A 14,838-nucleotide genomic window follows, 5' to 3' on the forward strand; every position below is an offset into this window, starting at 1 on the left:
TGCACGAAATGAACACTTTCTAATGGCAGATTTATTCGGTTTGAAATAACCCAAATCTTCTGAACAAAATTTTGAAGGTCCCTGATTGATTTGGCTCATGTACTGTGGTTAGCACATAGAGCACTATAAACTACTATTAATTTACTTTTACCCTAGAATTATAATTGGAAAGTAAAATTTCCAAACAGTAAACATCAGCTAAATCACCACCTTTCCCACTCAAGTACATGTGAAATTAAAGGAAAGCCGTTAGGTCTAGAGCCCTGACATAACAAGCAGTCCGAGGGTGGAACTACTACAATAACCATGATTTCTGAGATACCATTTACTTTTGAGGCATTTTTTCGAGCACAGGGAGTTAAATCTCAACAATAAAACTAGTGAAGTTGTGTATAGCCAGAGATCTAGTTTACTTTGAAGGTTTTAAATATCGAATATTGCGGAAACATCGGATGGCCATAATTCATATCGGATTGCAAATATCAGGGAAATATCAGGGATATGTGATAAATATCGGAATGCCATAATGGATATTTGCATACATAGTATAATGCACTAAAATGTAATCTCAACATACTTATTGAAATCTAAGCATACAAAATATAAATAATATACGTTTAGGATCATTAAACAACTTTGTAAAACAAATAGAAGTACAAACTAGCATTGTAACATTTCACCTACGTTTTTTTAGGCCAAAATGTCCTTTGACATAATGAAAAAATTATGATATCTCGCCCAAAAATTACCAAACACGGTATATTATTTTGTGACAAGACATATAAAAGCATATATCAGCCAACATATTGGCCGATATATCAGCCATATCAGGGATATATCGTCCAAAATAGACAAAAAGCGGTAAATGATATTTAGAGACCATAACGTGGCAAGCCCTGTAAAAGGATAAATCGGGCAATATATCCGTCATGTCGGGGATATTTAAAACAATGTTTCGAAGACTAGAAACAGAAATATAAAGAAAAATGAGAGAACAGAATCAGGGAACATCCGCCTCAGAAACAGAGTGATAGAGGTGCAACTTAAGCTAATGATAACAAAAAATACAAACATTAAAGATCCAGAGTGTGTTTGCAGAAATAACTTCTTGAGCTGCACAATATTTTCTAATATACTGCTAGAAATCCCACACTTTATGTTTTCAGTACTCTTACTGTGTAGAATACTTGGATACTTCTTGGGCACTCATAACTCTTCAGTTCAAAGATTATGATTATAATCACCATTTTCATTGTTACCAGACTGAAAATTTTGTTCAGAAGATATCAGAAATCAGTGTGTACGAGTATCAATCTAAATTTATTTTGTTGACCTACTGATGGTTTTCTTATAATTAAGAACAAGAAGAGGAAGTCGGTGCATATATACACACAAGTTCTAATGTACCTATAAGACATGGGTGTGTGCTCATGGGTTCTCAGAAGGTGCAATGGTGATAATTTACAGATCTGAACAAATTGGCACCCATGCATATCCCAATGTGCTTTAGGCACTTGAAAACTAAAGGGTTCCAAGTTATAGAAACAGAACAGAAATACAGAGAAAAAGTATTGTCATCTACCTTGCCACAGATCGGACAAAATTCACTCCTTTCCATTCAGTTCAAAGATTATGATTATAATCACCATTTTCATTGTTACCAGACTGAAATTTTTATTCAGAAGATATCAGAAATCAGTGTGTAAGAGTATCAATCTAAATTTATTTTGTTGACCTACTGATGGTTTTCTTATAATTAAGAACAAGAAGAGGAAGTCGGTGCATATATACACACAAGTTCTCATGTACCTATAAGACATGGGTGTGTGCTCATGGGTTCTCAGAAGGTGCAATGGTGATAATTTACAGATCTGAACAAATTGGCACCCATGCATATCCCAATGTGCTTTAGGCACTTGAAAACTAAAGGGTTCCAAGTTACAAAAACAGAACAGAAATACAGAGAAAAAGTATTGTCATCTACCTTGCCACAGATCGGACAAAATTCACTCCTTTCCATCCACTCATATATACAGCCCAGGTGAAAATGGTGAGCGCATTTAGTAATAATTTTTGGATTCTCAGGAGTATATTCTGCAAAGAAAAGAGGTAAAAGAGTAAGAATAGTAAATATGACAATTGATGTTCAGTTACTGATCTTTCAAACACTTTCTTCAGTTGTCAAAAAGAACAAGAAAGTCTAGATTTTCACAAACAAGCAATCCCAAATACCCATGTTATTACTAATTTAAGGATTCACAATGTACATTTTTACTTATGCAAACAATAGAAAAACTTTCAAACATAAACTTCTGTAGATTCATGGATTTCAGTGACCATATGAGAATACCTTTTCAAAGGGATATCAACATGAAAATGAGAGAGATTAAAATAAATGGTCTACAGGTAGATGAAACGAGGGAAGGTCAGAGAGAAGCAGAAAGAGAAGAGAGAGGGACTGCATATGCTTAAGATTTTAGTAAAGTTGCAACTTTGCCATGTTTATATGCTTGCTAACTTGTGCATCAACCCACTAGAGGCAGCAAAAACTAAAAAGTCAAAGTCTCCATCACAAATACCTGATATAATTATTGAAGATAGTCAGAATATATGCTTACTCGACGAATTTACGAATAACGTGTCGAATATATTATACACATTCAGCAGTAAGAGTTCATAAAACAATTTACTAATATTTATAAAGTTCTTTTTTTTTGGATAATCATATTGGGTGAGGAACAAACTGTGAGACCATACTGCTACCATCATCACAATGATAAGAAATGAAGTTACCATCAAGACAAGTAGGGCAGACATCTTCATCTTCTGAGGTAGCCAAAATGTAACCTGTACCATATAAACCTTTTGCAGATGTAAATCTCGCTGACTCAGAGCGGCAAGATTTACACTCTTCTTCTGCATCTGCACTGTTTTTCTTCTTCCCTGAACCCAGATTTTCCACACATGAACTACTACTGCTTCTAGTAAGCAATTGTGAATCCTCTTGTATATGGCTCGTAGATTTCTCACGTCTTGAGACAAGCCCATCACGTTGTAAACGGGAATACCTAGAATCTGTATCATAAGGGGCAGGTCTCGGAAGAAGGTGGTGGGTCTCAGAGAAGGAACTGTCAGCTGATGGGTTACTGAGTCCTGTCGATGTCAGTGGTGGCACTCCTTGGGAAGATGAAGTGACTGCTCTCCCTTCAAGCCTTTGAAACATAAACTACAGAAAAGCATGACAATGATTATAAAAGGATAGAAATAATAATGACTTCATTATTGGACCGTAATACTAGATTTGTGAAGACAATTCAATTCGGTGATCATAATTGAATGAACACACTCATCTTGATATCTATCCATTGAGTGAGATTCTAGAAATATCAATAAATTCATTGAGAATTAAATCTTTAAAATGTTACTAATATTTTATCCCTAAATTGTCCAGCTAGTTAAAGAAGCATTCAGATACTGCAGTAAAATAACTCTACAATTAGGTAATAGCTAAATCACAGCATTTTTATGTGGAGAGCTTTATAAAGAAAGCAAGCATAATAATGGAAAATTTCAAATTCATTGGACAGGATTCATATACCAGTTTCAAAATTATTTTATTGATTGTATGAAAATGTATTCACGCAAGAACGAACACCCATCACCCACCCACACACACTCATCACCCACACATGCGCATCCCCATATTTTTATTTGTTTGCATAAACTTAAAACAGAAGATGATTTAGATCAAAACAACTGGATCTTAATGATCGAACTGACAAGAAGTTTAAATTGCATAGAGACAAATGAAAGTAGTTACCCCACTAAACAGCTGATGAAAGAAGTATCTGAGACATATGCAGTGTCTATAAATCGAACTGCTTGGATGAGCATATTCTTCAAAATCCTCCCCACATGGGCAGCAGCAAAATGCACCCATACTCCAAGTTCACTAGCAGATCTGAACATTAGATAAAGGTCAAGAAACGGAAACATCTAAAGGCAACAGAAGAAAGAAGTGAACTTTGAAGAGCATCAATATGGGTTCTAACTGAACAGAGACATTTACAATACCAAAAGATTGTGCAGGCTCATTGCAGTTTTGTATCCTCCAAAATAGTGGTAGATGCAGGATCAAAATCATGAAGCTTGTTTTTATGAATAATAAAGTGCACTTCAGATCCTACATGCTAAGTGATGTGGATACAAACATCTGCCTTAGTCAAACATCAGTAAGGCTTTAAGCTGCAACCAAGTTCTTGTATAAAGAAGTTTATAGATCCACATTTCACAGGTGTATCCATGGCAAGAGTCGCAAGACAGGCACAGATTTCTAGTAAACCCAGGAAAACTTGTAGGTTTTCATCTGTAATACTCTATAAAGGACATAGACTCACTCTTCTCAACTAGATGGTATAGCCACAGAAGACATGCACAGATTTCTAGTAAAACCAAGAAAAATTGTAGGTTATCGTCTGTAATACCCTATAAAGAACATAGACTGCTCTTTTCAACTTGACGGAAGCTAATTAGTTACTTAAAAAGGAGATAATAATTTAGAGAAAAAGGTCACAATTTTCCTCATTTTCTCAAGATATAAAACATCACAAGAAGGCAGTTCCTAAAACATCACAAGATTTATGCGATCGTGACGATAACGGCATGTTCCCAATGATAAATGGTAATCATCAAGACCCTATCTCTGCATAAGCACCACAAACCAAAAACAATATTCCCGTCCAATTCATATTGTGATCAGAACATGGACAACCGGGTTTCCTACATTTTGACAAAATCTTCAACAACCTATTGCATTATCTCTGAAAACTCTGAACGATCTAAACGTTTTGGTATCTTAAAAATCTTCTTTTATCAGAACATGAAGCAGTAACTATATGCTATTGTTACGAAAATGATGAACTCTAGAGTTCCAATGTTTTAAAAAAAAATTGCTCCCATTTGATTGAAAACCTGAATTCTCAGTACTCAAAAACTTTCAAAAGATAAGTGGATGGGGAGACCCTATCATCCAATCATGATAAGCAGGTGGGGAAACCATTGGTTGGGTTCATGACTTTAATCAGCTCATTGCAATCCTGTGGACCCTTTCCATCAAACCTTCAAAACCCTACAAAATGCATCTCTCTTTCAAACCAAATTAAATTCCAAAATAAGTTCATGAAAATGCAACTAATAGATAAGATGAAGGGCTCCGAAGTCACTCCCAGCATTGATGAACCTTCTAATCAGAAGCCACAAAATTAAAAAAACTCTACAGAAAGAGGCTCATTTTGTGATACAAATTACAGTTCCTCATAGAAATCAAGCTTACGATCAGAAAATGCAGAAAAAAATCAACTGTTCTCGCTCTTGATACAAAACTTGACGACCGTTATGTCAAAATCTCTTACTTCTTTGCGAAATGAACTAAAATCTAGTTTATTTAGGAACTAATTTTTTCCCATAGCTACCAAAATCTTGAGGATCCATCCTATTAAAACCCCTCAGTTTTCAAAAACCTACGAAACACGGTAGGCTCCTTCTGCCAATCAATTCAGTTCCTTGAAATTCGTTTTCTAATTCTCATTACAAGAAAAAGGAAAACTAGATTAACCTAAATTCTGAGCACCCATTTCATCCAAACCCTTAAAACTCAAAACCTTACAAAAAGCAGCTCCTTTATCAGAAAATATCCCAGTCCACCCCAAGTTCATGTGATCGTGGTGAGAAAAGAGGAAAATATGAGCATCTAGTAACGCAGCGCGGAAGTGATAAACCTCGGAATCCACCAAGGGGTGTTCTCTGAATCCATAAAGAACAATCTTTGAATCCACAACGAACAATTTTCGAATCCACGAAGAGACAACCTCGAATCCACAAAGTAATATAAAAGAGAATTTTATTAATTAAAGTGATCTGATCTAAACAAAGTCTAATCCTAATAAGAACAGAATTCCAAAAAGAAAGAAACAATTTAAAACTACCTAAAAGACTCTCTATAATAAAGGAAATAAATCAATCCTAATTAAATCAAAATTGATTTTATTTTCTAATCTAAATAGACTCTAACATTAATACTAAAAATAAACTAAATATTAATTATTTTCGGATTTCTACTAATAACTGGTGATACTGATGAGATTCCAAAAATCTGACAATTCGGTTAGTTTTGTCTCATCAAGATAGGCGATTTACATATATAATATATCAGAATCTACTTTCTGGATTAGAAAATATGGTCGTCTCTTTTTAAAAATTAATAATATGTATATATGCGCATTTAACTTGTGATTATCTCAATCCTCCATGAAATTATCCGTTAAGCATCATATATCAATCTCCACTTGTTGAAAGAAGCTTGACCCCGAGCTTATATTTGTTTGAATAGCAGCTTCCTTGATAAACATTTTTCTTCTCCTGCATCAATCAACGTCTGCCTTATACTTAGCATTGATTTTCTCCATCAGTTCTTTTACCTTCTCAAGTAGGTCTTCTTCAGAATCAAACTTTTAAATGAATATTTCCCATATTATTTTAATATAACTGATGGCATGTGGATCTAAAGAAGACTTGACTCCTACAAATTATTTCCTTGTTCTTTTTATATTCTTGTGCCTGCAATTTCATCTCAATCTTGTCAAAATTATTGACACTCTTTATTTCAAGAGAAGAATTTCTCTTGCACTCCATCTCCTTTATTTTGGGTCATCCACTAAGCAATGCACATATATCATCAATTGCTTTACTCTTTATTTTATCTTTTTCCTCCATTGGAATAACAACAATATGTGCAATATCACTCACAACCTCTTTGAGAATATCATGCATAATATCAGTCGTCATTAATATATCACCATCAACATCAGGAACCTCAAGATGAATCTTAATGGTGACAAAATCTTCCTTTTTGGTGGTATCTTGTTGTCTGCCACTAGAATAATCTTCTTCTTAGTAACCTCTAACTTAAATGCCTCTGATTCTATAATTAACATAATTGATGAAGTCTTTGTTGTTCCTTCTTCGGTGCTCTTCCCAAATCCAGACTCTTTCTCATAGATGAATTGATGTTTCTTAGTTTTGCCATAATCATAACTAGTTTGATAACTCTCTAAAAACATCCATGATGAAGGTCATTTGTCATTCTGTTCAAGTTCTCGCTCCACCTTCTTCTCTAGACGGACCGTGTCTGCTAAGATAAAAAAATCTTTGAAAGACACCCGATATTGTTTGTAGTTAGAAGGTAAGAAACGGTCTCTCAATAATTTTTTCATCTTTGCCCACGTTCGAACTAGATCATTTCCTTGATGGTATCAATTTATCAATACTTCATCCCACCATGCAGATACTTGCCCTTTAAGTCTATAAACCACTAATTTAACTTTTTAATCTTCTAGGATTATCTCATACTCAAAAAACTTATCCACTTCATCAATCCAATCAAGGAAATCATCAGCATAAAGCTTTCCATTGAATAATGGTATCTTTAATCCTTTAGCGTCATAATTGTCCCGTCGACGGCAGTCTCTGCGATCATAATCGCGGTGTGGGGCTTCACAGTCATTACAGTCGCTGTTGAATTCGTCCTGTTGAGTCCGATCACGTCGTTAGCGACTATCAACGCGATTTTGAACTCCTATCATGTTCAGACACTCCATTGCTGACGCAAGTCGATCTACGGTAGTCTTAATCTGATGAGCATCGATCTTCAACTCATCGAACTTAGTTTGAGAAATAGGGGCTTCGTCGTCTGCCATCGAATCGAAAAAACAGGTCTCTGAAACCAATTGACGCAGCACGAAAGTGATAAACCTCGAAATCCACCAAAGGGTGTTCTCTGAATCCATAAAGAACAATCTTCGAATCCACGAAGAGACAACCTCGAATCCACAAAGTAATATAAAAGAGAATTTTATTGATAAAAGTGATCTGATCTATGATGTTTACAATCCTTCTTCTTAAATAGAAAAAAAAAATCTACTCCTAATAAGAACAGAATTCCTAAAATAACGAAACAATTTAAAACTACCTAAAAAACTCCAAGGAAATAAATCAATCCTAATTAAATTAAAACTGATTTTATTTTTTAATCTAAATAGACTCTTAACTTTATTACTAAAAATAAACTAGATATTAATTATTTTCGGAATTCTACTAATAATTTGTGATACTGATGAGATTCCAAAAATCTGACGATTCGGTTAGCTTTGTCTCATCGAGATAGGCGATTTACATAGATAATATGTCAGAATCCGCTTTCTGGATTGGAAGATATGATCGTCTCTTTTTGGAAATTAATAATATGTATATATGCGCATTTAGCTTGCGATTGTCTCAATCCTCTGTGAAATTGTCCGTTAAGCGTCCTACATCATCTAGCAATGCAATTTATCACTGAAGAATAGAGCTTGAGGATTCAGGGCTTCACAAGAATTCTCAGCAAACGATCAGCTAAATGTTTTCCATATTTTACCAAAATACTGAGAATCAGTCGCATCAAAAATCACTCAAACACACTGAAAACCCACAAAGAGGAGACATCTTCCACCAAATCAATCCAAATGCCTCATATTTCCTCTATAACTTCCCATGACAAGAAAATGGGGCAAATTAGATTAGTTGTTCTTACATTTCACCCATTTCACCTAAATCCTAAGCTCTTTCAGCAGACAAGCCTCCAATCCAACCAAACCAATGCAATTTCGATTGGAAAAGAGCATCAAAACACTGAGAACCCATTACGTCCAAATCCTCAAAACCAACTCAAAAATCCTAATTAAATAAAAAGACAGCTCCTTTAGCGAACAAACATCCGATCAATCCCAAACTCATGCAATCGCGACGAGAAAAAAGAGGGTAAATTATAATTTATAAGCATATAAAAATGCAAGTGATTAAAGAAGAGTGGAGGAGGTTAAGGCTTCAGGGGATCGAACCTGGAGACGCCAAATTGCAGTGAAAATCAGATGAAAGCAACGAAAAAGATGGAATTTTTTAGGGTCTTTCAGTTGCAGAGAAAGAGGAAAGGAGAGAGGACTTGGGGATTTGGTGGAGCATCGCTGTGCTCTCAGTGGAGTCCATATTGTTTACTGGTGTTTTCTCTTAAAAAAATTCCCCACTCGACATTTTTATCCATATCCGTATCTGTTACAAACCGGAGACTATTACTAAATATTTTTATCCAATAACACATGCAAATGAATGCGGATACATAGTAAACTATTCAGATTTGTGTCTAAGATACCTAAATACATACTCATCATGCACCCGTAATCATTTTTATCCTTAGATTAACAAACTTGAAGTTTATTTGATGATAAGAGATTTGTTACTTTTCTTATATGGAATAAGAAGAACTTCATTTAAGTTGAATTGGAATTTGATAATTATCGCATTGATGAATTTGTTTTACAAAGGTTCTATATGTAGATATACAGCCTAGCCTTATATGGTAAAATACAATAAGGAAAGGGCTAATTATAAGGAATTTGTATCAATCACGATCAAATTTAATATTTATCTCAATACTCCCCCGTAAGCTAAGGGCGGGAAACGACCTGAAGCTTGGACCACAAAAAATCGATAACGCTGAGATTCAAGCACCTTAGTGAGAATATAGGCTAGCTGGTGATGAGTTGAGATAAACTGAACCTGTAAATCACGACGAGCTACCTTCTCTCGAACAAAGTGGAAATCAATTTCCATGTGTTTAGTGCAAGCATGAAACACCGGGTTGGCCAACAGATAAGTGGCCCCAAGGTTATCGCACCAGAGAGTCAAAGAGGAGCGAAAAGAGATACCAAATTCTTGAAAGAGGGACTGTAGCCATGTGAGATAGGCAGTGGTGTCAGTAATAGCCTTATATTCAGACTCAGTGGAGGATCGGGAGACAGTGTGATGGTTGCGAAAGGTCCAAGAGATGAGACAGACGCCCAGAAAAATGGCAAAACCACTGGTGGAGCGACGGTCATCCGGACATCCCGCCCAATCAGAGTCACAAAATAGACCTCACACAAGAATGGAGAGTCTCGACAGATGACTAGGCCATGGGATGAAGTGCTACGAAGGTACCAGAGGATCCGTTTGATGGTCATCTAATGATCATCAGTAGGTTAGTGCATGAATTAGCAGACCTTGTTGACAATGAAGGCAAGATCGAGACGAGTAAGCGTGGCATACTGAAGGGCACCAACTATCTGACGATACTTGGTAGGGTCCGAGAAGAGTGAGACAGATCCCTTAGAGAGAACCATGAAAGTAGACATAGGAGTGGACACTAGTTTAGCATCGAAAAGGCATGCTCGTCGGAGAATATCAAGGATGTACTTTTGTTGGGACAAAAGGAGACCGGAGCCATGGGGGACGATCTTAATACCAAAAAGTAATGAAGAGAACCCAAGTCCTTGAGCAAGAACTCCATGGAGAATGCGTAAATGACATGGGCAATATGGTCCGAGCTATTACCAGCGACAATAATGTCGTTAACATAAACTAAAATAAATAGTTTAGTTGTACCATGGGCATACATGAAGAAAGAGGAGACAGTCTTTGAGCCAACAAATCCATTTGCCACCAAAGCATGTGACAAACGATGGAACCAAGCTCAAGGGGCCCGTTTCAAGCCGTAAATAGATCGGTGAAGATGACAGACATGATCGGATCGAGATGGATCAACAAACCCCGAAGGCCGAGACATGTAGACGGTCTCAGTAAGGGACCCATGGAGGAAGGCGTTCTAAACATCTAGTTGCCGAAGTCACTAACCTTGCAAGACGGCAAGAGAAAGAATAGTCTGGATGGTCGTCGGCTTGCCACCAGACTAAACGTCTCCTCAAAATCAAAACCTGGTTGTTGATGGAAGCCTTTTTGCAACCAGGCGCACCTTATAGCGCTCAATGGAGTCGTCGGCCTTCTGTTTGATCTTATAGACCCACTTGCAACCTACAACATTCATAGAATTCGTAAGGAAGAGTGCATCGTTAGGTTATGAGGTCATGCACTGAAGCAGCCATCGTTCAATCATCATTACTTTAGCGACTCAGCGTGTGCTTGACAAAGGGGGTGGTGACCGAGAGAAAAGGACTTTGGGCTTCATATTCGGGCGTAGTTGCATGGGGGTGAGATTTAGTCGGTGGGCAAAGGGAAATAGGAGGGGCGCCTCGTATCGGGATAGGGAATAGGGATTCGGAGCTATCTGATAACAAGGGGGTCGAAGACGGAGAGGGAGGGTCCTAGGACTGTTGGGCCGAGATGGAGGGCAGCAAGGTCGAACCTCCAGCAGGCCCGTAGTCCTGGTGGAGGTCATGACCACTGCCTGCTTTGGCTGAGGCAGGGCCGGGCGCTAGGCTTCCTAGGCCAGCTATGCTGCCCAAGAGCTGCCCAAAGGACTGGATTGGAATAGGCTGTGGAGGACAAAGGCCGAGCAATATAGTGTATTTGGAGGGGAAGGTTCAAGTGCGGGACAGCAAAACAGAAAGGTGTGCTCATCAAATCTCACATGCCTCACAATATACAATTTTTCTGTATTAGGGTCAAGATACTGATAGCCATGGTGATTAGGACTATAACCAAGAAAAATGCACTAGGATGAACCCATTTTATGAGAATTATAGGGTCTAAGGTAAGGAAAGCAATAACATCGAAAACCTTTGAGAAATAAATAATCTAGAATTTTATGGAAAATGCACTCAAAGGGAGATTTTGAAAGAGACACTTTTGAGGGCATACAATTAATTAAGTAAACCACACGGTCGAAGGCAAAGTGCCAAAATTTGTGCAGAACACCCGAATGAACCAAAAGGGAAAGGTCGGTCTTAATAATGTGACGGTTGAGATGTTCAACCGTTCCATTTTGTTCAAGGACATGAGGACAAGAAATGCGATGCACAATACCTAATTGAGAAAACTAGTCTGTGATTTTGCAAAATTCACCACCCACTCCCAGTTAGTTTGAACCGATTTTAATTTAGTATCAAACTGATGTTCAACCATAGAAACAAATTTGGGAAAAATACCAAACAAATCAGACTTTTTATAAAGAGGATAAAACCATACATACTTCGAGAAGTGATCAACAAAAATAATAAAATATTTATGACCATCACTAGCTAAAGTTAGGGCAGGCCCCCAAACATCGCTAAAAACAAGTTCCAAAACCAAACTACTAATATATCGCGACAAAGAAAGAGACAACTTTGACGATTTCCCTAACTGACAATCATTACAAAAATAATCAACCAAACTAGAGGAACAGGAAAGTGCATTTTTATTAATCATAGATCTAAGCAACTGTCTATGCGGGTGACCCAACCGACGATGCCAAATTGCAAGCGAGGCACATTCAGCCGAAAACACGGCATGACTTATTGAATGGAAAGGGAATATACGAAGTGAATAAATTTCATTTTCACTCGGGCCGGTAAGGAGGGGCTGTTTAGTAACTCAATCCTTCACAACAAAAAAATTGGGGTGAAATTCAAAGAAAACATTATTATCAGTAGTAAATTGACGAATGAATAATAAGGCTTTCGAGATTGAAGGAACGTGTAATATATTAGGCATGAGAAATTTAGCGGACGATGTACATATGTTTGGTGAAAATTTTGTAGCAAAAAGAAAAATTAAAAGAAATATATTTGATTTGTATTCTCTCAATCTCAATTACAATTTGGATTTACTGATTATAAAAAAGAGGAGAATTGATCTGAGTTCTCCCCTTTGTTTAATTCTGGGTTCTTCACGATGGCGATGGAGTGCCTCCTTCGAATGCTTGCGTCGAATTTCCTCTCCGTTGACGATCCACATGTCTCGATTCACTAGAACCACTAACTTGCGTGGCCAGTTTGATTAAGAACTTTTAACGAGTTTTGTAACTTAGAACGAGTTGTAACTCTTATGATGAGCTTGGAAAATATGGCCGCACAACGCACACTTAGCCTTCTGGGTGAGAAGCTTACCATGTTCATCCATTGTGACACCTATCTTCTCGAAAAAATTCCATACATCGGATCTCGGCCTTTTAGGAGCTTTTGGTGCAGAATCGTCTCCACCAGAGTCGTGATCAACATCAGTAGGAGTAGGAGTAGTAGCTGTAGCTACTGTTGTAGGAGTATTAGGACTCATTTCAAGATTGGGAGTTGGGTTTTGCCCTTCATAATCAGAGGAGGAAGTCATTTGATTGAAGAATTACAGAGGAAAAGCGAGCATTAGAGAGTATAAGAGAGTATTAGAGAGTATAAGATGAGTTTTGGATGAGAAAACAAATGAAAAACCCCTAGACAAATGACCAAAATACCCTCAAATTTTGACCGTTTTTAGGGTATTTTGGTCAAAAGACCAAATATGACCGTTTTTGGTTGTTAGGACTGGGCCGGCCGGCTCCGGAACCCGGTTTGGGCCAAACCCAGCCCTGGGCTGGCCGGGCACCGGGCCGGGTCTGGGCCTGGGCCTGGGCCTCAGGCCCAATTGGACACCCCTAGGTTAACCCCACCATTTTTAACTCGACGAGTTACAAGAATGTAACATCAGTGGACTAAATACCCTCAGTAACAGAAAACCCCCACATATCCTGAATTATTGTTTAAGGTATTCGAATTAAGGGTATTTTTGACATTTTACATTGATCAATTACGGCGTTATGGGGTTATGCACTTATGCAGGGAGAAGTTAAAAGTGTGCGGGGTTATGCGAGACACCATAATGTCAAGAGGGTTTAGTGGAATAACCAAAGTTCAGACTGTGTCGTGGTAAATACCCAAAAGTATGGGGAGTTTTTGTGAAATTTACCTCAAAAACTGATAGGTACAGTCTGCAGCATGATCCAAGCGCGCTCTCTCTCTCGCCAGAGACTTCTAATTACCACTCGTCTTCAAAAATTGCAGAGAAATCGGAGGGAATAGAGAGAGATGATGGCAAATGCCTTTTCCCTCCGATTTCTTTGCTTCAATAACTTCGACCCTTTTACCCAGTCTCTCTCTCTCTCTCTCTCTCTCTCTCTCATCATTCATAGCAAAAAGAGAAAGCAATGGGAAGGAAGAAGAAGAAGGAGGTGATCAGGTTAGAGAGGGAGTCCGTGATCCCCATTCTCAAGCCCAAGCTTGTCACCATACTTGCAGGCTCCATTGGTACGTTAAACTTCCAATAGCCTCGTCACAATTCATTTCGTTGCTATTTTTTTTAAAACCAATTCAATGTGTGAATATAGCCCTTTTGAAATGCGATAAAGCCCGTTAGCGAAAATGATATGTCGCATGTACAAAGCAAAGTGTGCATGTATTAATTGTTTGTTGTAATGGTGTGTGAGATTTTGTGAACAAGGGTCATGCATGTCTCGATGCCAAGTGTATCGCTTGGTTGTTGCTTATTGTCCATTTGTTTGTTATTTACTTGTGAGGTGTTGTCGTCATGAATTATGATGGGGGCTTTTTGTTGGGGAAACCTCTTACTATGCCGAGATCCAAACAACCATCGAGAGAAGATAAACAACACACCAAAGATAGTACAAACACAAGATACACCAGATTTTACGTGGTTCGGCAATGGACTACGTCCACGGGGCAAGGAGGGGGGAGTTTTCACTATTAGAAATCAAGAGGAACAATCTAGGGTTACAAATCTCTCATAAACCCTTAATAAATCAACTCTTAATCTCTCCAATTGCTCCTAGAATAGAAGCCCAAAGAAAACCCACTCTCTTCAGCTCAAAACCTTGCTCTCCTAACCCTAGAATCGTGTTTTGGGTATTTATAGAAAACCCAAATGAAACGGGTCTGAAACCTAGATTCTGCCCAAACCGCTTCGGCGGTTGACCGTGATGGTCGACCGCGATGGCATCGCGGTCGA

The 14,838-nt window shown here is 37.8% G+C and overlaps 2 protein-coding genes across 2 annotated transcripts in view; one reads left to right on the forward strand and one right to left on the reverse strand.

Annotated features, from left to right (window-relative positions):
- Positions 1–9,072, reverse strand: part of LOC109824374 (E3 ubiquitin-protein ligase At3g02290-like) — a 14,082-nt gene extending 5,010 nt beyond the window's left edge. The window contains exons 1-4 of the mRNA XM_020390955.1: positions 8,934–9,072; positions 3,821–3,961; positions 2,794–3,226; positions 1,985–2,094 (exon numbers count right to left, since the gene is read on the reverse strand). Of these exons, the coding sequence (XP_020246544.1) occupies positions 1,985–2,094; positions 2,794–3,226; positions 3,821–3,940 (663 nt within the window). The 5' untranslated portion in view covers positions 3,941–3,961; positions 8,934–9,072. The remainder of the gene's footprint in view (positions 1–1,984; positions 2,095–2,793; positions 3,227–3,820; positions 3,962–8,933) is intronic.
- LOC109824038 overlaps positions 13,846–14,838 on the forward strand; it is a 26,843-nt gene continuing 25,850 nt past the window's right edge. Inside the window, exon 1 of the mRNA XM_020390557.1 lies at positions 13,846–14,120. Within this exon, the coding sequence (XP_020246146.1) occupies positions 14,021–14,120 (100 nt within the window). The 5' untranslated portion in view covers positions 13,846–14,020. The remainder of the gene's footprint in view (positions 14,121–14,838) is intronic.

Source organism: Asparagus officinalis, chromosome 9 (genome assembly GCF_001876935.1).
Source record: "Asparagus officinalis chromosome 9, Aspof.V1, whole genome shotgun sequence".
In the NCBI taxonomy this organism is placed as follows: Eukaryota; Viridiplantae; Streptophyta; class Magnoliopsida; order Asparagales; family Asparagaceae; genus Asparagus; species Asparagus officinalis.